The 19,966-nt window shown below is 55.8% G+C and overlaps 1 protein-coding gene across 3 annotated transcripts in view; it reads left to right on the top strand.

The window, feature by feature from the left end:
• SMG6 (SMG6 nonsense mediated mRNA decay factor) overlaps nucleotides 1-19,966 on the top strand; it is a 108,370-nt gene that overhangs the window by 76,882 nt on the left and 11,522 nt on the right. For 2 of the 3 annotated variants that reach the window (XM_042026126.1, XM_042026124.1), the window contains exons 14-15: nucleotides 13,784-13,960; nucleotides 16,907-17,056. In XM_042026126.1, coding sequence (XP_041882060.1) covers nucleotides 13,784-13,960; nucleotides 16,907-17,056 — 327 coding nt within the window. The remainder of the gene's footprint in view (nucleotides 1-13,783; nucleotides 13,961-16,906; nucleotides 17,057-19,966) is intronic. The other variant, XM_042026125.1, reaches the window with a different exon arrangement.

Here is a 19,966-nt window from a genome sequence, read left to right as displayed (position 1 = left end):
AGAGCGTTTAAGAAATGGAGGATGCGAGGAGCTCATGTGGCTGGAAGCTGCTGCTCACAGCACAAGTCGGCAGCATTCTTGTTTCAGAGGCCACGAGTGAATGAGTTAATGATGATCCCAGATGGCTTCAGACTTTGCCTCTTGCCACCCCTTCCTGTTCCCCCAGGATCTCAGATGGTGGCGGGAGATGAAGTAAAATTCTAGAGTTTATTGTAAAGTTCATCCCTCTCCCTAAATCGTGCTGGAACTTGTGTGTGCTGTGTTGGCAGCTTCAAGGGGATGCTACCTGGTAATTAATTAGTTGTCAAGAGACAGCCCAGAGCTTCCAAGTCTTTATATTCTTGCTAATAGAAATTGCTCTGATTACATTTTCCCCCTTGGCTGGAGGGATGAGGAGAGGGAGCGATGGTCCACGGGCAGCTGGAGCACGCCTGCCTGGCCTTTGTTGGGACTCCTCTGAGCATGCTAGCACATGCTGCCATGAGCACAAACCCTGAGGGAGCCCACTCCTGAGCCAAGGCTTTGCCAGCCTGCTCTGCTCACGTTTCTCATCACACACTTCCCCTGCCTTTGCAGGTGAGCCCTGCCACGATTTCCCTTCAGCTGCTCCTCGGGGTCTTCCCTTGGCATCACCATTCCCTTCCCCTGCCCAGACAGAGGTGCTTTACATGTGCTTTTAGAGCCTTTTTTCTGGGCTAAGCTTAGAGAAACATGTCTATAGAGGTTCCTGGTGTTTTCCCTCAGCTTCACTTCTGTTGCCTTTTCATTTTTATCTCCATGTTTCTGAGGTTATTTTTCAGCAGATTTAGGGTTTTACCTGCAGAGTGCGGTCAGGGAGCAAGAGGTGCCTGGATTTTGGGCTCAGCCAAGCAAGGCACTGGTCCTAAGCTGAGTTACCTTACCCAGTGGTTTATTAAAGAACCATTTCCATTTCTGTGCACTCGTTTATGCTTTTCCCATCCTTTTTTTCAGAGATTGTCTGCTAACAGCTGACAGTTCCCCCTCTCCTCTCCTCTTCTCTGGCCAGTGTCTGTGTGTCCCCCAGCAGCCTGGTTGTGTCTGACACCTTGAGCAGCCTCAAAATTAGCATGTTAGGAGCTGAACTCCCATCATCCATCCCTACACTTCTCTGGTCAGCACCACCACCTTGGAGGGAGCAATGCATGACACCCCAACTCTGTTTTAGTGACATGCCTAAAACCAAACATTCCCGTGGCTCCAGGCAGCAGCTGCCTGGGCAGGAGCTTGTTGGGCTTGGCACTCCGGAGAGAAGCAGCCCAGCCCTTCTGGCAAGTGAAGAGCCCAGCCCAGGGATGCTGCAGCTCCTTGGAACCCATCTGTCCTGGCTGATCCCAGGAAGCATCCCGGCCAGCATCCCTCTGGATGCAGCGTGGCTCTGCCGGATGCTCTCACGCCTGCCGGGGCCGTGCCTTCCCTTCCCACCCCCGGGGAGCCCCGGGAGCCGGGCTCCGACCCACCTGACACGGCCGCCTTTGCAGACATGTGGTGCCTTCTCTTTGTGTTTGGTTTAGTGTGGGAGGGCTCCACGCTGAACTCCTGGAGCTTCTAAGCTATTGTTAGTGCCGACCCGGCCTCGCAGCAGCCGTGGCAATTTTACAGACATGGCCCCATCCCTAACAAAGGCAATTAGGATGCTATTCTGTTGGAGCTTTGGGGATGAGAGATTTCTAGTGTCTGGAAGGAGCAGTCTGGAAAGGGCATAATCTAATGCAGAAGATGAAGACAAAGGCATTTTGGAGGCAGGATGTGGGGAAAACGGGGGCATGAGATGCTCAGAGGGCAGAGCTGCTGCAGGGTTGAGGGTGCAGGAGCCCAGCAGCTCGGGGTGCAAGGGTGGAGTGAGCAGGAGAGCAGCAGAGATGCTGCTCTGGGCAGGTACAAGGAGGTTGTTTCTGCTGGGGTGGGGTGAAGGGGGAAGGGCTGGGGGAAAAGGCAAGAATTGGGGGCAGGGGAAGAGTTGGGTGCTCTGTCCTTGGGCAGGAAATGGTGGTTCTGGTGAGAAAAGTGTGAGGTGGAAAAAGCCCCAAGGTGTCACAACCACTAAAGTGTGACCCTGCAGAGTAGTGAGCAAAGGAGATGGAGGTGACAGTTGGGACAGGAGTGTCACAGGGCTGTCAAGTGATCTTGGAGGTGGCACAGGAGGGCTCTGGGAGCAGGAGAGGGTCACAAGGGCCACCAGCACCATGTGGTTTGGGGCGCTTCACCCCGGGCGAGTCAGGAGGCCGTTCCCAGTCACAGGGCTCGAGTTGCATTTCTTGCTGCTGGCTCCTTCATCGCTTGGCTTTTCCAGCATCTGATCTGAGTGTTTGTTTGCTTCCAGTGATTTCAGTTGTTTTCTATTTTAGCTCCTGACCCCGAGTGCCTGGGCTGGGGCAGGCAGGCACCGTTTGAAGGCCGCCACTTGGCGGCAATAACTGTTCGAGCCGCGGAGCAGCACCCATCTAACCCCTCTTTTCACACACTCGGAGCTTCCCAAACATTAACCTTTGGATTAAAATTTTCCATGCTTGGTCTCTCCCCAGATGTGATGTCTGAGCTTTGGTTTGGGTTCATGTTTTTCATGTTTGCTGGATTCGTATTATGGGAGAATGAAAGAAATACTTTTCCCATTTACAAAAAAAAAAAAAAAAATATAGTCTTCATTTATTTGGGGTTTTTTTTTTTTTCATTCGGGGATTCACCAAAAATGGTTGAAGTTTGAAGCTGAAAATAATTAGCTTGGCTGCAGCAGGCTGTTGTCACAGCACTCGGGGAAGTGCCACAGCTCCAGGTGTGTGACACCGTGGGTGCCACCAGCACAGCCTGCACAGCCCACTCCAGGTACGTGCAGGCACTGCCAGCAGAGCCAGGAGAGCCTTGCTGTGAGTCAGCCTGAGTAACTCCAGATCTGGCAGAGGGCGTCTGGCTTTTTGTTTTTAAGAAAAGAGGGAAAAAAAAAGTTGTTTTTCAGGCTCCACATGCAGGCTCCCGATGCGCCGGGGCCGCGCAGGCTCCCGGGCCGGGGTGAGTCAGGCGCAGGGCTCGTCACCGCTCTGTTCCCAATCCCTGCTCCCGGTGCAGGTCATGGCATCGCCGGGAGATGACGTGCTGGGGACACGGCCGTGCGCTCGCCCCGGGGTGGGAGCGCTGTGGCTCAGATCCTGCCCCAAGGCCCCCGTGCAGCGTGGCTCTCACTGCCCTCCTTCCCAGCACGAGCTGCCTCGTTTCATCCGATGTCACCCACTGGCTGCACCTTTCCTCGTCCCGGAGCCAAACACTCAGATCCCATTCTTGACACCTTCTTGTCCACCTTGGACAATGCTCTGCATTTCCCTACATTGATTTTTTATTTTTTTACTTTCTGCTGGCTGCTGCACCCCTCCTTTGTGCTCCAAGTCTGCGCGCTGCTCATCGGGTGGGGACCTGTGCTGCTCACACCAGCGCTTGTAATGTCTGGCCTGCAGCTCTGCCAGAGGCCAGAATTGGCTCTCGGTGCACGGCTGGATCGCGAGGACAGCGTTAGATGGAGGGTGGAGTGAGTGAATACCCCTCTCTTCCTACTGTGCTTTCAGGAAATGTCTCTAATGCAGCTGTAAGTGTGAATGAAGTCAAAAGGATGGATCGGTGCCCCTGCTCCAGCCCACCCCACTTGTCGGGGCCCATCCAGAGTCCCCACCCTATTGTTCTGCTTCAGTTCCTCCGTTTCGGGGCAGGGGCCCTGCTCTGCACTCAGCATCCCACTCCCGAGAGGAGGAGCTCTCCCAAAAACAAAGACACAGCGAATAGTTTTCCTTTCCCCACCAAGCCAACGTTCCAATTCCTCCTTCCCTTCCCTTCCCTAGGTGTGTTTGCAGCTCTTGGCCCAGCTGGAAGCGAGCAACTGCAAGGCTCAGGCCATTAATCATTTGCCAGAAGAGCTGAGTATTGGGTATAAGTAGCAGAGCTGTGCTTGCTGCTTCCTTAAAGCAGAGCAGGATCCACATGGGCTGGAGCTCAGGGCCAGTGCCAAACGTTACCTCTCTCTGGTAGGCTAATGGAGCATGTCCTGCTTGGAGCAGCCCCTCCTGGAAGAGGACATCGGCTCTCAGGCACAAGAACGTCATCGGGAGTCCCCTAAGTGGCAGCATTTCACTGTAAAGCAAAATAGAGTGTTTGTCCCTCCCTGAAGTGGCTGCTGGAAATGGTGTGAGCCGCTTCCCGCCCTGCCCCGAGCCGGGAGCGCGCTGCCAGCGCGGTTCTTGTGGCGGGGCGGGGGGGAAATGCCAGTATTGGTAACATCTCTGGGGCTGTGGTGTCGCAGCCAGCCAAGCTGTGGTGGTATTTTTCTGGTGTTATTCCATTGCCTGCTGTATCCCCACCCTCTGTTTTCAAGGGAATTCAGTGCTGGCCCCGATGGAGCAGCCAGCAGTCGGAGGAGCTCCTCCCTGCACGCGGCAGCCCCGCAAGCTGCTCTTCCACGAGGGCTTTGTTAATTCAAAGCAAAGCTGCTTCTCTTTCCACTCCCAAAGCCGAGCAGAGCTGGAGTGCCCTGAGCTTCCCAGCAGCATCCAGGGCTGGGGAGGCATGCGAGCAGCACCGGGGCAGCTCGGCACTGACGTTGCTCCATCTGGCTTCTGGTTTGTGGAGCAGAGGTTTCTCATCCCATGGCTCTGACTCAGGTATCTGTTTCCTCTGATGTGGGCAGCCATCACTGGAGCTTTTGCCCTGGGCAAAAAAGCCGTTGTTTTGTGTCCCCCAAGGTGTGGTGGGAGCTGCGAGAGAGCTCCCCAAGTGCTGCCACGGCCGGACGGTGCTGTGGATCCCTGGAATGGGAAAAGCAGTGTTGCAGGAGCAGCATCTCCCATGTTCTAAAGTTCCCCTGAAACTGGTGGGATGAGCATCCAGTTTGTGCCCTAGACTAAAAGGTCTGAAGGAAGTGAAACACACATACACGACTCAAACCGATGCGTGCTTTAACTCAGATTTTGGGCTGCTGCTCTCCATAAGTCACCCATCCAGCTGGGTGTCAGCTCAGGCACCCTCAGCTCTGTGCTCCCCATCCAGCTCCATGTAACAGCAACACCAAATTCCTTTGGCACAGGATGCTTAGGAGGGATATTTTATGGTATTTATTTGGCTGCATTTTCCTGGCCTAACGACCTTGCCTGCTTTTGATACTGTTGTGCCACTGGCACTAACCACTCTGACCAGTTTACCTAGAGCAGGATCCCAGTTCAGCAGGTTGGGATTATCACCCGCTGAGAATCGCTGGTGTTTGAGGAAGTGAAAACCCCCGTGGGGAGGCTGCGAGCAGTGGCCAGGTGGGAGCTGTGCTGCTTTAGGAGGTTTTAGTGGTTCTCATTAAAACAGTCTCCTGTAGACTCAGTTTCCTAAAAGAAGAGGAGAAAATTCCAAATGCTTTCATCCCAGTTCAAGTATCCACCAGGGCAGGGAACTGTGAAAGTTACGGTGGGATCTCAGATGACATTCTCTGGAAAGAAAACTTAATAGAGTGCAAGTATGAAATGCTCAGCCCAGAGCAGCTGTGCCCTCTGCAAGGGCTTGGCCAGTGCCTGCACCTCTCCCTCACCTTTGCCAGGGAGGAATCAGAGAGGGGGAATCAGGGGTCTGCTGGAGGAGCCCCTCCACTTTGGAAGCCTTTGGCACCTCTGTGAGATATTTAAATGACAGACAGACATATAGGGATCTGTAAATACTCATTTGGTGCCAACTAAACCACAAAGAAGATACAGCATTTGTGGTCCAAGGAAGTTTAAATATTTGTGGTCAAACTTAAAATTCGACATAAAACTCTCATCTGCGATGGAAGGCGGCCAGGAACTGCATGGAGAACGTATAAGCTGTGTAAACTCACAGAAATGGCTTCCCAGCCAGCTCTGCCAGGACCAGGCAGAATATTCCAGCTCTTGCCTCTCCTCTCCCTCCCGCTGCCGAGGTCAGGAGTCAGGTTTGTGAGAGACGGTGGGCCCATGAATACCTCGGGGGGTGGAAGTCCACTGTGCCACAGTTTCCTCTCTGCCTGAAGCAGAGGTGACACTGGAAAGGCAAGAGGTGGATGGTGCAGGCAGGGCAGGTAGGGGCTGTCAGGGTGAGCTCTGGTTTGCACCTTTTCTTTGGTATTTTTATATTGTAGATTGCCATCCCTCCTCCCCCGTTCCTGTGGTGTCAGGCTTTTCCTTCCACCACCCAACTTCCCACTGTCTCAGCACTCGGTGATACTGGCACCTTGTCCCATGGGGCAGGAATCTCTGAGTTACTCCGTGGGTCAAATCATGGGGCAGTTTCCCCTTGTCTCCATGAGGAAGTTCCTGGGAAAGAGTTATCTGCTGGTCAATCTTCAGGGTTTCCTCCTTGTGAGCCCCCCAGCAGGGCCAGCTCCCTCCTGCCACCGCTCCAGAGACACATTCTGGAACAGGGAGGGTGCCAGAAAACCATAGCACTGTCCCCACAGCATGGGCAGCCTGGACTGGGCTCCTGCCCTTTTTTTTTGTTCTCCACATATCCTGCAGAAAGGGCTCTCGCTGTCGCAAGAGCGCCCTGAGATTTGCAATCGAGATGTTGGATTGAACATTCATCAGCCGCATTTCCCAGATTCCAGGAGAGACAGATCCCAGTCCTGGCACAGGAACACAGTCTCTGGTCACCAGCGTGGCCCCATGAGCAGATGTACCCGAAAAATACCCGGGGTGGAGAGGTGTGGGGGTGGCCCTGCCTTGTCCCCAACACCAGGATCCTCTGGAGGGGTGGCCTCAGAGGAAGGGCAGCGTGTGGCTGCTGAGAGCAGAGCGGTCGCCTTTCCCTTACTAAGCAATCCTCCCTTCCTCCACCGAAGAGCCTGCTAACCACTTTCTTATCTGTCTGAACTCTGCAAAACAATCTCTGGCAAGGCAGGCATCCTCCGAAATGGCAGAGGAAATAAATTCTCCCAGTCCCCGAAAAGGAAAAGGCTGGAGGCTCCTGCCGCAGGGAGAGCAGCTCATGCCCTGTGAAAGCTGTCAGTGGTGCCATGTTGGCTTTGCTGAGGATAAGGAGCTTGCCTTCCTCTTTCCCCAGCCTGGGACCGTGGGCTCGGAGCAGGATTTCAGGGATTTGTCTTCCCCAGCTCGTGTTCCGGCAGGATTTGCAAGGGAGGAGCAGAGCGGGCTCCTTCGCGCTTGGCTTTACTCTGTGGCCTGACTTTTTCTCTTTCTTTCCTTGGGAAGTTTGGGGATGTGCTGGGAGGTGGGATGAGAGAGAGCAGGGCACTGAGGTGGCTGTAACAGGGAGTCCCTGTGTGCGACTCACTGTTTCTCCAGGAGTCATCTGCCTCTTTCACAGCTGTGACTTTTCAGCCCCTCGTTCACATGACAGACAATTAAAATGTGTGGTCCTGTGCTCAAGGCTTCACCTTGAAGAGCAGAAATGCCCTGGATATGTCACTGCTGTGGGGATCAGCACATGTGGCCATGGTGGGTGGAAGCAAATGCTTTCTCCAGTGAAAATTCCTGCAGAAATTCCTGCAGTGTCTCACTGGAGGCACCATTTTACGCTGTGGAGGAGCCCATGGCCCTTGCTGAGCTACTGGCAGCAGTGCCTGAGAACATGAGGAGAATCAGACACTCACAAACCAGATGAACCATCCCCATTACTCACTGGAAACTTCCTGTATCCCATCATCTTCTCTGGGACTGCTCTAGTGGGGGTAAAATTAAACAAGCTGAAGAGCCACCTCCTGCCTACGAGGTGTCGGATGCAGCCTGGAGCCAACTGCTCCGTGCTGCAAAATGCTGCTGCTCCCTGGATCTGACAGTGAGGTTCTTTAGCACATGTAACAGGTGAATAAGACATTAGGGCAAGTCTTTCCAAGCATCAGCGAAAGCCAAAAGCTTGGTTTGGAATCCATCAGGAACTTTCCTCTCCAGGCTGTGTAGCTCCAGGGAAGCAGTTAGTCCCAGGCTGGGCTGTGTCAGCCCTCCAGACCGTCCTGGGCACAGGAATTTTAGGTGGATCTGGAGGATGGTTTTCCATCCGGAGCATCTGCTTTGGCTTTGGTGTTGATTCTTCCACAAAAGTAACTAAAGGTTCCTGCAGGACCTTCAGAGGTATTTTGGCTCCAAGCCCCAGAGCTGCTCACAGCTTCCCCCTGTGTCACTGGGTCTCACCCTGATGTCCTACAGCTGCCAGCAGTGACAGGTACCAGAACCTTGGCAGGAATCTGTGCAGACTACTCAGGGCTTCCTCTGGTGTCTGACCCCAAAAATTGGGTGACTCAGCTCAGATCCGTCACTTTGCACCTTTATGTCACCCATGTGTGTTCTCTGCATCACTGCACTGGATGAGGCAAGCCCAGCAAAGCCTGGTGATGGTGGGCAGTTGGCTCCCTTTCCGTGCTGCTTTCCAGCTTTAAAGGCCAGTCCTGGCTGAGCTGTGTGGCCTTTAAAGCTGGAAAGACGGAGGTGTTTGCCAGGCCAAAGCACATCTGCTGTGATGACTCGTCTGAGACTGTGTGCCCCAGTGCAGAGGCTGGAGCTGTGCCTGTGTGAGGCTCAGGATGCTGGGAGAGAGTTTAGGATAAGACAATGACCACACTTTCTCTTTGGAGAGTGGTTCTCCAGCAGTGGTCACGGGGAGGAGCAACTGGAATGGTTCTTCTGGACTTCTCTGTCTTCCTTGGGTGTTTTCTCATGCTCCTTTCTGTGATGGAGCATCTGGCATGGATGTGGCGGATCCTTTCCTCAGATGTGCTCTCTGCTTGGTGCACAGGATGCAGCAGTGAGATCCACGCAAGCCAGAGGTGCCTTGGTTTGGTCCCTGCAGCAGCCACAGTTGCTCACTCGGGTCACACACAGCATTGCAGGCACGTGGGAACCATGTCCACCGAGCCTGCTTGTGGGATTAGTCGAAATTAAAAGTTTCTTGGAGAGACCTGTGGCTGCAGGCAGCTCTCAGCTGCTGAAACCAGGGTTACATCCAGCTGTGAGTGCCTCTGCCCAGCTGGCATGATCACCTTTGTCCTCCCTACCCAGGTGGCCAAACCCCTCCAAAGCTTTATTTGGGGCTGGGCAGAGCAAGGGGCTCCTCGGGTGGGGAACGAGCCCAGAGGAGTTGGGCTGTGATGAGTCCAGGGTTAAACCCAGCCCAGCTTCTGTGCGAGCCTGTGAGATTAAAACCCAGAAGGGACGAGACCAAACAGAGGCGTTTTCCTCGGTGCTCCTCCTCCAAGCTGGCTCCCCAGGGATGGGAGGAGGCGGCCGAGGGCACAGGGAGGCATTGAGCCATGGCCTGCCTGCATGTTTTAGCAGGGTCAGTGCAAACGTTTCAGCTGGGCAGCACAGTCGCTGCGTGGTTTAGATTGTTTGGGGCTCACTTGGTTTCAGCATCGTTCAGCTACTTCAGCTAAGACATGTTTAAAATGATGTGGCAAAAACAGTGTTATCCCGTGCTGGATAGTGCTGGAGCTTGGCTCCGAATCCTGGTCCTATCCTGTTCCCATCTCCGAATCTGGGATGGGATCTCTCCATGCTATGACTCAAACTTCTCATGTCCTTTTCCCCTTCTGAATCCAGCTGTCAGGATGTGCTGGTGTCTCCCCCTCGCACACAGGAATGCAGAGCCGGCAATGGCAGCCTGTCCTCCGAGCAATCCCTTCTCCAGAGCCGCTGCCTCCTGTTTCCTTGTGGAGTCTCAGGTTTTGCCGAGGGAGAAGCCGCCAGGATCCCTCCACACACCTCCAGCAGCAGCGTGGCATTGCCAGAAGCTGCCGTGGGTGTGCGGCAGCCCCCTCCAGACCATATTCCCCCCCCGGGATGTGGCAGGTCCCCGCGGCTGAGCAGGGCTCCCCTGGCCAGCTGGCTGCGCTGCCGGAGGCTCTTTGGACTAGCTGAAGGAATCTGCATTCCTGCCTCCCAGTTGTTTGCTCTTTAGGACGCTGCGTAAAATTAACAAGTTGTAAAAGTTGATTGAAGGCGGCGGAGGGTGTGACAGCGATTTTTCGGAGCTGCGGGAGAGCCGCGTGCGAGCAGCGGGGCCGGCCCGGGGGCAGAGGCGCGGCCCCCCCCCGGCTCCGGGCGCTCCTCTGACCCAAAGCGAGAGCAGGGCTGGTTTCTGGTGGTGTCACCCCGCCAGCACCAGGTGCAGGTGTCCCCTCGGGCACAGCGCTCTCAGCTCTCGGAGCGAGGCCCTTCCCTCCCCTTAAATCTCCTGGAGGACACGTGGTGATGTGGTGTGGGAGTCCTCTGCTCTCCACAGCTCTCAGGAAAGCTTTTCCATTCTGCCTGTTTTATCAGTGGGGGAAGTACAGCCCCGTAGAGGGAGTCAGCTTCATTAGATCTGGGAACCCCTGGTTAGAGTGGGGAACCCCGCTCACGGCTGGCAGGAGGTGACACTCGTGAGGTCGTGGTGGCACTGGCACTGCAGAGTGGCTTTGAAAACACAACAGCTGGTACAGTTAATGTGCAGCCCACTGGGTCTCTACAGGCAGTTAGCGCGTGTTAATGTGTGTCCCGCTGTGTCTTACTCAATGATCAGTATGTTAATGTGTGACCCATGAATTAGCAGTTGGCTAATGAGCCTCGGCAGCGTGGCCAAGCAGCCGCCAGCCCCCAGTGGGTGGCTGGTGCTGGAGCTGGTGGTGAGCCTGTCTGATGGAGCAGGAGATTGGAAACGTCTCCCCTCCAGTCCCGATGGGATCAGGCTGGCAGTCGGGGCTGCTGCAGCTGAAGCCAGCTCAGTCCCACGCCTGGTCCCCAGCCACGTGTCCCCGAGAGGCACCGCGGTGGCGAGGGGCTCGGCGGTGGCGCTGGGGAACTGAGCCCGGGTCACGGACTGGGGCACCAGACCACTTCAGCAATTCTCGGTTTCGGTTTTCCTTTGAGAGCGGCTGTGTTCGTGTCAGGCCCATTTTCATACCCAGCAGTGACTCGGAGCCAGGCTTTCAGTTCCTGCTGTCGCGCTGCACGGTCAGAGGGGGAAGGGCTCTATCCCCCGCTGGGGCCGGGGTGTCTGCTGCCACATCATCGGTACATCACCACCATGTCATTTCATACTCCCATTCCTTCGGGAAGGTCAGGCACAGCTCCTGGTGTCCTCACCACGCTCCGCTGGCATCACCATGAGTGCCTCCACGGCCATCCCGCTTATCCCGGCGCTGCCACTCGCGTTTCCACTCCGAAACAGGAAGTTTCTGACCAAAGAGGGTTGCTTGGTGGCACGCAAGGTCCCTCTCCACCGCTCGAGAGAGACCTGGGTGCCAGTCACGGGTCACTTCTTTCCCAGCCTGGCTGCCGGCAGCCTGGGGCTCTGCCGCGTCCTCCCCGAGCAGGGCTGCACGTGACGGGGATGTGCGGAGCATTTGCTCCTTCCCTGTTTTTCATTCATGTGGGCTGGAAAAATGTGTTCATGAGACGAGTTGCTGTGGCATTATGTCATGGGCCTTTGGTTGGGCTCTTTTCTCCCCAGCAGATGAGCTGGATTTAAGCATATGCTGTGCTGGCTTGGCAGGAAATCTGGTGTTTCCTACTGGTTTCTTCTTCAGGGGAGGAAGGAGTGATCCCACCTGCCCTTGTCCCCAGCCCCAGCCAAGGGTGAAGGGAGCTCTTCTGCATTTTGCCCGATCATTCCTGATCCAAGAGGCTCAGATTTAAGCCTTCGTGGAGCAATGGCTGCACTGCAGCTGTGCCAGCACCCAGCCCCTCCTGAAAACCTCATGGATGTGGCTTTTATTTCTAGAGGCGACTTGAGAAATCCCTCAGGAATGGTGTCAGGATGAGGCACCCATCTCTCCCCCACCTATACAGCCAGTTCCTGTGTCCCCTTCCCTGCCGCTGCTGCTGTTGGCCACATCCTGGCATCCCCTGGCACGTGGCTGGTGGTGGTGGGCACTTTGTTTGAGCACAACAGAACTGCAGATACCCAGACTGGAAAAACCCTGGGCAGAAGTTACCCTGTGTGAGTCAGACTGGGTCTCCATGGCATTAGCCTGTGGAGCTGGGGGTGAAGCCAGTGGTGAGGTTTCCACCACTTCCCTCAGCTGCAGCCGAGAGCTCTCAGGAACTCACAGGAGGGATGTTTCCCATGACAGCCATTCCCACTTTGCTCGTGTTCTCTTTCCTTTGGACTTTCCTCTGCACACAGTCGTTCCTAAAGGAGAGCCAGGAGGATGGGAATGTTCCTGTGGTGACACTTGGAGGGATTGCTCCTGGCTGGGTGTCACAAGCAGCAAAGGGCTGTCCTGGGAAAGAGGGTCCCCAGCAGCTCCTGGAACTGCTGAGCTGCTGTAACCTTGTCCTTTGCTCACCTCAGTCCCATTGGACACATTTTATAGGTGCAGAATCAGTGGTTATGAATCTTTTGCTCCTCAAAATACTAATTCTTGTGATCACCCTGCTCACACCACCTCCCTGCAGCAGCAGCTGCCTCCACGGGGAGGACTGAGGAGGACAGGGCTTCTCCTCCCCCTCCACGCAGGTACAGGGAGACACAGGATTCCAGGGGGACACCTTCAAACGGAGGCAACCCCGGCTGTGGGTGCACGAGGGTGCTCCTCGTGCCGGCAGTAGCCAGGGTGGGAGGTTGGAGGTCAGAGGAGGGTCAGGTTTTTGACACGCACTGCAGCGACACGGTGGTTAAAATTAGCCCACAGAGAGGAAACTGGCAGTGCTGTGGAAGAGCAGAAGTTTCCTCTCACGGCAGCCTGGTGCAGCGGGGCCGGTGCCGCTGCCAGCCCTGGCTCACCGAGGCACGGCCCCACTGGGGACAAGCTGGTGTCCACCACACCGGGACCGGGCCTGCCATCACATGGTGTGTGTCCCTGGCTGTGGGGCACTGACCCTCTCTCCAGCTTCAGAATCCCAGTCCTGGGAGCCTGCAGAGACCCTTTTGGGATGGGGGTCTCTGAGACTGCTTTGGTCTACGTGCACAGCAAAGCAGGAGAAGCTCGGGCATCAGCACAGGTTTTGTGTCTGTAGTGTGTAGTGCTTTTAGTCTCGTTCGTTGACTTTCTGCCTATAAATCTGCAGCTCCCTGGGGGTGGCACCGGTCAGCAGGAGGCACCAGGGGAGAGCAGTGCAGGTGCAGAGCCCTGCTGCAAGGGGACCAGGGCTGAGCCAAGGCCAGGCGTGGCGGAGGTGCCGGCTGAGGCTGTGCCGCGCGGGACGGGGCTGTGGAGACACCAGGCTCCCGCGCTCTGGAAACTCCATTTGAGAGCCTCATAAATTGGATAATTACCCAAGCTATTGAGTTTCCTTCAGGCCAGATCCGTCCCAGCCTCCCCAATGGGGCTCCCCAGTTGGTCTGTGAGATGAGCCTGTGGGATGGGGTCAGGCTGGAGGTGAGGAGGGGCTCAGCTTTTCTCAAATGCCCCCACCCTCTCACTCTCACACCTGCATCCCTCCACAGCCTTTGGGGGGCAAATCCAGCAATGAAGCCAAAATGAAACAGAGGGCTAGGCCACATCACTGATCTCTCATGGTTCAGCAGGATTTTCCCCCATTTGATGGGGCTGGGCATGGGGCTGGCTGTGCCCTGGCAGTCCTGCAGCCCTGGGGTGCACACAGCAGGCAAGACAGGATCGGTGCTGAATGTCCTGACTTTGCCTGCTTCCTTTTCCCTGGGGACTACAAAGCAAGGCAAACCCCTTCCACCCGTGTTTAGAAGAGAGGCGTGCTGCACATCCCTGTGGTGCTGCCTGCATCCCACTGGGCCTTCTATCCCGAACATTTTTCCCTGGTCGTTACTCATCCGCTCCCCTTTGCACTGACTTTGTTTTCCTTTCCCTCTCCCCAACCCCCTCGTCCTCACCCCGTAGGTTATTGCAGCCGACTGCAAGAGGGTCACAGTTCTGAAGTATTTCCTGGAAGCCCTTTGTGGACAAGAAGAGCCTTTGCTGGCATTCAAGGGTGGAAAATATGTGTCAGTGGCACCCGTCCCAGACGCCATGGGAAAGGAAATGGGAAGCCAAGAGGGAAAACAACTGGAAGATCAGGTACTGTGCGGGAAGAGCGTGCCTCGGTGAAGGAAGAATCACCCCTGTGGGGCCCAGCCTCTGCCTGCCCTGCAGCTCCCGCTATTTATAGCTGGCCTAGCTGCGTGTGCATTTTATGGGGGGAGGCGGGGGGGCAAATGGTGCACAGCCCTTGTCTCCCGAGTGTGTTTCGCTCGTGCCCTTTGCTGCCAGCCCAGCCCGCCTGCCTCTATCTCGCGCGCCGCTATGAGTTCCAGATGCTGCTTTCTTCATACCCAGGGTGGGGGGAGCTTTAATAACGTGCAGCTCCGCGGCCCCGGGAGAGGAGGTGGGCGAGGGGGTGTCAGGGTTCAGCTTCAGGATCAAGTTTATAGCGGTGGAGCTCGTTGTGGCGGAGGCCTGAGCTCCAGCCTCCAGCACACGTACAGGAAGAGCTGACATTGGCGCCCCGTCCCTCCCCTGCCTCTCACATCCTGATGTGATTAAGGAATTCAACTCTTGTTTTTCTGCCCTTGCTTGTTCCTGTAGGCCTTGCTTCACTCCAGGCTCCGTGTGTGTGTTTAAGGGCCCTGCCAGCCGCTCTGCAGGTTGACTCCTTTCTTCTGTTTAATCTTGCAGTTGGAAAGGCCAGGGAAACAGGAGAGAGGAGCAGAGGCGTTGGGAACGGGAAGCTGGGTGGCCTGGTGCTGCCCAGGCTCGCTCTGGCTCCCCTTCCTGTGCTGGGGCTGGGCACTCAGAGCCAGAGGGGTATCACCCTTGTGCAGGGACAGCACTTTGTCTCTGTCCCATGGGAACTGAAAGTCAGGGAAACCCAGAGCAGCACTGTACTCAGCACCCTCCTTGTCCCAGCTGAGCAGAGGACAGCAAATCCCCAGGCAGCAGGAGTTGTCTCTGTAAGGTGGGGGACCTGGATCTTTGTCTGTGCTGGAGGTTTTCAAGCTGGCATGTGGGATATGGGGGGATGTTTAGGTTCTTCCCAGTGTCATGATGGGGATGATCCTGTTCTCCAGAAGGGTCCTTTTGTTGGGCTAGTCCCTCCAATTGCTGCTGTGATCAAGCACAGCACAAGGATAGCTCCCTCCTGCCCTGTCCCTACAGCCTCTGCTCAGCTGTGGGAATCTCTCCATGAGCTCGTTGTGCAACCCAGGAGCTTCCCTCTTGGGCTCTGATCTCAAGAGAGCTTCCAGCTCGCCAGAGTGACCACCACCACTGTGGGCAAGCAGGTCCTGACCCACCACAGCAGATCTGCAGCAGACAGAGGCTTTTCTCAGAGGCCCTGGTGTGACACTCTCCCTCTGGCAGCATCCCCCCATCCCCTGTGGTCCAGGCAGAGGGAAGTGAGCCTGAGGGCTCCCATCTTCCTTGTTCCCATGGCTGAAAGGTCACAAGGAGAGAAGAGAAGGTGGTTCTGTGGCCAGGCGGGCGCGCGGTCTGGGTGAAATGATCGAGTGCACGACTGTGCAGTGCTGGGGTTGTTCTAAATTAAGACCACAGGTCCCTTCTGCTGACATGTGTTGTGGCAGCCTGCACAGGGCAGGGAGTGTAGCCCTGCTCTTACCCCTCTGTGCAGGATCTGTCTCCTGCAGCCTTCCAGGGGCTCAGAGCAGGTCTTTCTGGCCAGGTGCCATCTAGGAACTCTTCCCAGCCCCATCACAACCCTTGGATTTTGTGCAGAGAAGGGAGGATGGATAATGGCATGGCTTGGGAAGGCCACCCACGATCACTGGGGAGCAGAGCAAGGTTTGCTGTATGAGATGAGGGGTCTGCAGGCAGCAGTGGAGAGCTGGGCTCCTGGGCAGCACATGTGGGACATGTGTTGAGGAGCAGGGACTTGTGGGCTCCACTTTGGGTGTGGAGTGACTGGGGAGAGCAGCAAAGCTTGGGCAGAACTTGGCTGTGAGTGATGCCCAATTGGACACCAGCCACCACCTCCCACCCTCCTGTATCCCAGAGATTTGGGCACGTGGGGACAGGCCAGTGTACCCTCCACCTAAGGGAGGAGCAGCATGGCTCCTTCTGGGGTGTCCAGGCGTACTGGGAAGGGTCTGCAGAACTGGTGGGGAACTCCAGGGAAGGGTCTCTAGGAGAGGAAGAAGATGCAGTATGGTCCAGATTGTGCTCGTGTGGGCAGGAGGTTGGAGACTTCATCATTGATTGACTTCATCAAAGACAAGGTTCCTGGACAGCAGGAGCGTGGCAAAGGCTGACTAGAAGTAGGGTGGAAATGTTAACAGAGGAAGTCATTAACTGTTGAAATGTGCGACCTTGAGACACAGTGGATGCTCCGTCATGTGGAGCTTTAAAATCAAGATTTTGAGCATCTCCTTCTGAAACATCTGTTCCAGAGCAGCTGGAAGTTTTGGGGTGGGTGCAGGAATCTCTCTGGCCTACTCAAGAGATCAAAATGGAGAAGGGCACCTGAGTTCAGGAGTCTGAGGTTCCTTGTCAGGATGAGCAGCCTTTGTGCCCTGTGGGATGACGCGGCAGTGTTAGAGGAGCCTCATACAGCCCTGGTGCAGGGAGGTGGGAAGAAGCAGCCTGAACAGGGATGTGCAGCCTGAACAGCCAGGCAAAGCAGAGAGACAGGGAAATACCATGATTTCACAGAACTGGAGGCTATAAAACATCAGTGACTCACCCAAGGCTGTGGGAAGAGTTTTCCAAGGTGAGGAAGAGGGTGTGATTTTAGAACAGAGCATTAAGCTGGGCTGCCCCTGCCCTGCCTGGTCGCTGCCTTTCCTGCCCTGTTACCTCCTGTCTCACCTTGTCATTTCCTGAATGTTTACTATTAATTTGGCTTCTTTTGGATGTTTAGACATAGTCACCCGTCAGCAAGGGGTGATGGACTGTGCCTGACGGGGATTTATCTGCTGGAAAAGGGAGAGCAGAACGAGAACGATCCCTGCCGCCAGCATCCCTTACAATGATTGCCCTTCTGTTTTTCTCTCTTTCTGCATTTCCTGGAAGAAGGAGGATGATGTGAGGATTGAGGCCTTTGAAGATGACTCTGAGACTGAAGGCAGTGGAGGAGAGATGGACATCAAGGAGCTCAGAGCCAAAAAGCAAGCGCTGGCCAGGAAAGTTGCTGAGCAGCAGCGCCGTCAAGACAAGATTCAGGTAGGATGAGCTGATCCCACCTCACTGTGCCAGTGGTGCACAGCTGTTTTCCTATCATGCTTCAGTGGCCTCTTGGGATGTCTGTCCCATAGCACCTTGACCTTCCTGGGTGTAATGCCACGTGCTGCCTCTGTGAAACCCAGCAGCAAGCTCAGCTTTGGCCCTTTGGAAGGTCCAAATCTGTTTTGCTGTCCCCCCCTGGGCAAGATCTGCCCTCCAAGGCCTTGAAATGAATGTTTTGGGGACCCTCTTGAAGCCAGACACAGCTTCCCTGTGGAGCTGCCAGCACACCCAGGAGTGGCAGGGCAGTGCTTTAGCTGCTGGCTGTAGCGCTGTGTGTGCCAGGCAGTGAGCTGTGCCCCAGGGCAGCGGCTCCTGTGTGTGTGCCAGTGAGCTGTGCCCCCACCCAGGGCAGAGGCTCTGTGACAGCGAGATGTGGTGAGAAATCAGCCTTCCTGTGCAGCGGGGCACAGGCAGACAGGGAGAGGGTGGGACGTGAACGGCAGAGTTCACGCAGGAGCCAGCGGCGGAAAAATAGTCTGCGAAGGGCTGCTGCAGCCAGAACGTTGCCATCGTTATGGGGACAAACAGACGGGATGCAGGTGATCCTGGCCTGGCCCTGGCCTGATGTGAGCGTGTTTCCCAGTGGGAGCTGGTGAAGTAAACTGGTTGGACTGGGAGCAGACGCCTGGTGATGCACCCTGTTGCTTTAAGAGCAATCTCACATGCATGGATGGCTGTTGGCTGCCTCCTCGCTCGCAACCCCTCTTCCTCCAGCCTCGCAGCCCAGATGAGGATTTCTCAGCAGAGGAAAAATTCTCCCTGGCTCCCCTCCCCCTCACCTCCGCCCTCTCTAATGCCCAGGGCCCTTCACTTCCATAATTCTTCATTTTCCAGCCTTGAACGTAAGCCAGACACATCTGTCTGGCCATATGCGTGAACTCTGCAGTGTGTGCCGAGGTGGTTGTAAAACAGGGCTGCTGAAGGCCCTACTGGGAGAGCCTGCACATGTGTACCCTCGGGCTACTGGCGCCGGGCCCAGAACCACTGCGCTTCGCTTTTCCAAACCCACCCCAACCTTTTCAGATTTCACCTTTTTTCTCCTTCTTTTTCTTTTCTTTTTTTTTTTCTTTTTTTTGTCTCTTTTTTTTCTTTTTTTTTTTTTTCATTTGAATTCAGAGCAATTCATATCAAGGCGAAGGTAGAAGTTTGTGTGCCGGGAGGGAGGGGCCGCCCCCGCAAGCGAGTCCATTATTGTTGGCAGGTACCTGGGTCACGTTAATACAAGGAGGAAGAAAGCAGCAACCAAACGAGTGAGAGATTGGAGAGATGGGCTGTAAATTAAAGCGGCCTGAAGCCTTCCAGCCTCCCATGGTTGTTAAGCGGGAGGTGTAAGTAAATTCCCCACTTCCCACTGCCTTGTACAGACACAGCAAACAGGAACTGCACATGTTCGGGGAGGGCAGCACGCAGCAGATCCCGGCGAGCGGCGCAGCTGCAGCGGGGCCCCCCGGGATGGCCGCTGCCCATTCTGCGGGGAGAGTGGGGGCTGCCTGATGTTGTCAGGGGCTTTCTCCCCCCGGCCTGCTCCTCCCTTCCTCCCCGGCCGTGCTGGGGCCGATGCTCGCAGGCAGAGCGAGGTCAAAATGAGGGTGTGGGCAGCTTCAGGGGCTGCACAGCTGAGAGCTGAGGTGCAGTTGGAGTCTGAAGGCGCGGGGTGGAGGAGAAGTCCTTGGGGTTTCGGTAAAGTCATCCAGGCCGTAGCTGGCTGGGAATGGCCTGGAGCAGAACATGTGTGCTTGCCCCAGTCCTCTCCCTGCCTGGGTACTGACCATGCAGCTGGAGCGGCGGAGGAGCTCGAGTGGAAAACGCTGCCAGGGGAGGCCAGGTTGGAGCCAGCTCAGCATCCACCCCCTCCACTTTCCCTCATAACCTGTGATCCTTGACCTTTCTGCTCTTCCCAGCTGATTTAGTGTTTCATGGGAGCTGGGGATCTTTTCCCTTCCCTGTTACAGCCTCTCATTCACTGCCCACCTAGGGAGTGTCAGCTGCTCTCCAAGTCATCCTTTCATTTTTCTGGGGACACGCCAGAGCTCCATCCAAGTCCGGCAGATGCGGCTCCTGTCTCAGCACACAGGACTCAGCTCCCCACACAGCAGTGGGACTCGGGTTCAGGCTCTGTGGCTGCCTCCTGTAGAATCTGTGATGGTGTGTGCAGTGCCCCGGGGTGCAGGACAAAGCCTTGGCTATCTGGTTTCTTTCTGTGCCCAAGGAGAGTGCAGCGTCACGGCCTCACCTGGGACTTGCAGAGTTGTGCCTCTCATGGGTAAAGTCACTGCTTTCTCCCCTGCAGATTTTCCTGCCTTTGCCCTGCTCCCCAGTCTCTGGCAGCCCAGCTCTGCTGTTGATTGACACCTTGAGGGGAATTTGAGCTTCACTGCTCTCCTTAGGTCCCTGTGCCTGTCCTGGCTGTGTACAGGACTGTGGCTTGAGCTGCTGGGGTAGCACAGGTCCTGGCAGGATAAATGGCAAACGGGGTGGCCCTCGGCCAGCACCAGCTTTAGAGAGAGCTCAGCTCAGCTCCATTTCCCTACGTGAGCACAGACTCCAAAACCATTACTCTGAAAGATAGATGAGAGCAGGGTCAGGTCTCTTGTGTCCCTGGGCAGCTCTAGATGCAGAGCAGCTCCCTGGCTCCACTGCCAGCCTGCCACTGCTCTCACCACATGCCCACACTGGGACAGAGCTGGTGACAGCTGGTGACAGCAGTGATGCATCAGGACCAGGTGAAAGACCAGGCACATCTCTGCATGCTGCCCAGGTGTTCGGAGGGAGGAGAGGTCAGGCAGGCAGGTGGACAAGAAGAGGTGGCAGCGGCATTGCTGGGGCAGGCAGCACACTCACTCAGGG

Source organism: Corvus kubaryi, unplaced genomic scaffold (assembly GCF_017639235.1).
Source record: "Corvus kubaryi isolate FWS band 111438036 unplaced genomic scaffold, C.kubaryi_AGA036_p1.0 37284, whole genome shotgun sequence".
Classification (NCBI taxonomy): domain Eukaryota; kingdom Metazoa; phylum Chordata; class Aves; order Passeriformes; family Corvidae; genus Corvus; species Corvus kubaryi.
The sequence above is the reverse complement of the archived record's forward strand: the minus strand, read 5'-3'. Positions and strand labels throughout refer to the sequence as shown.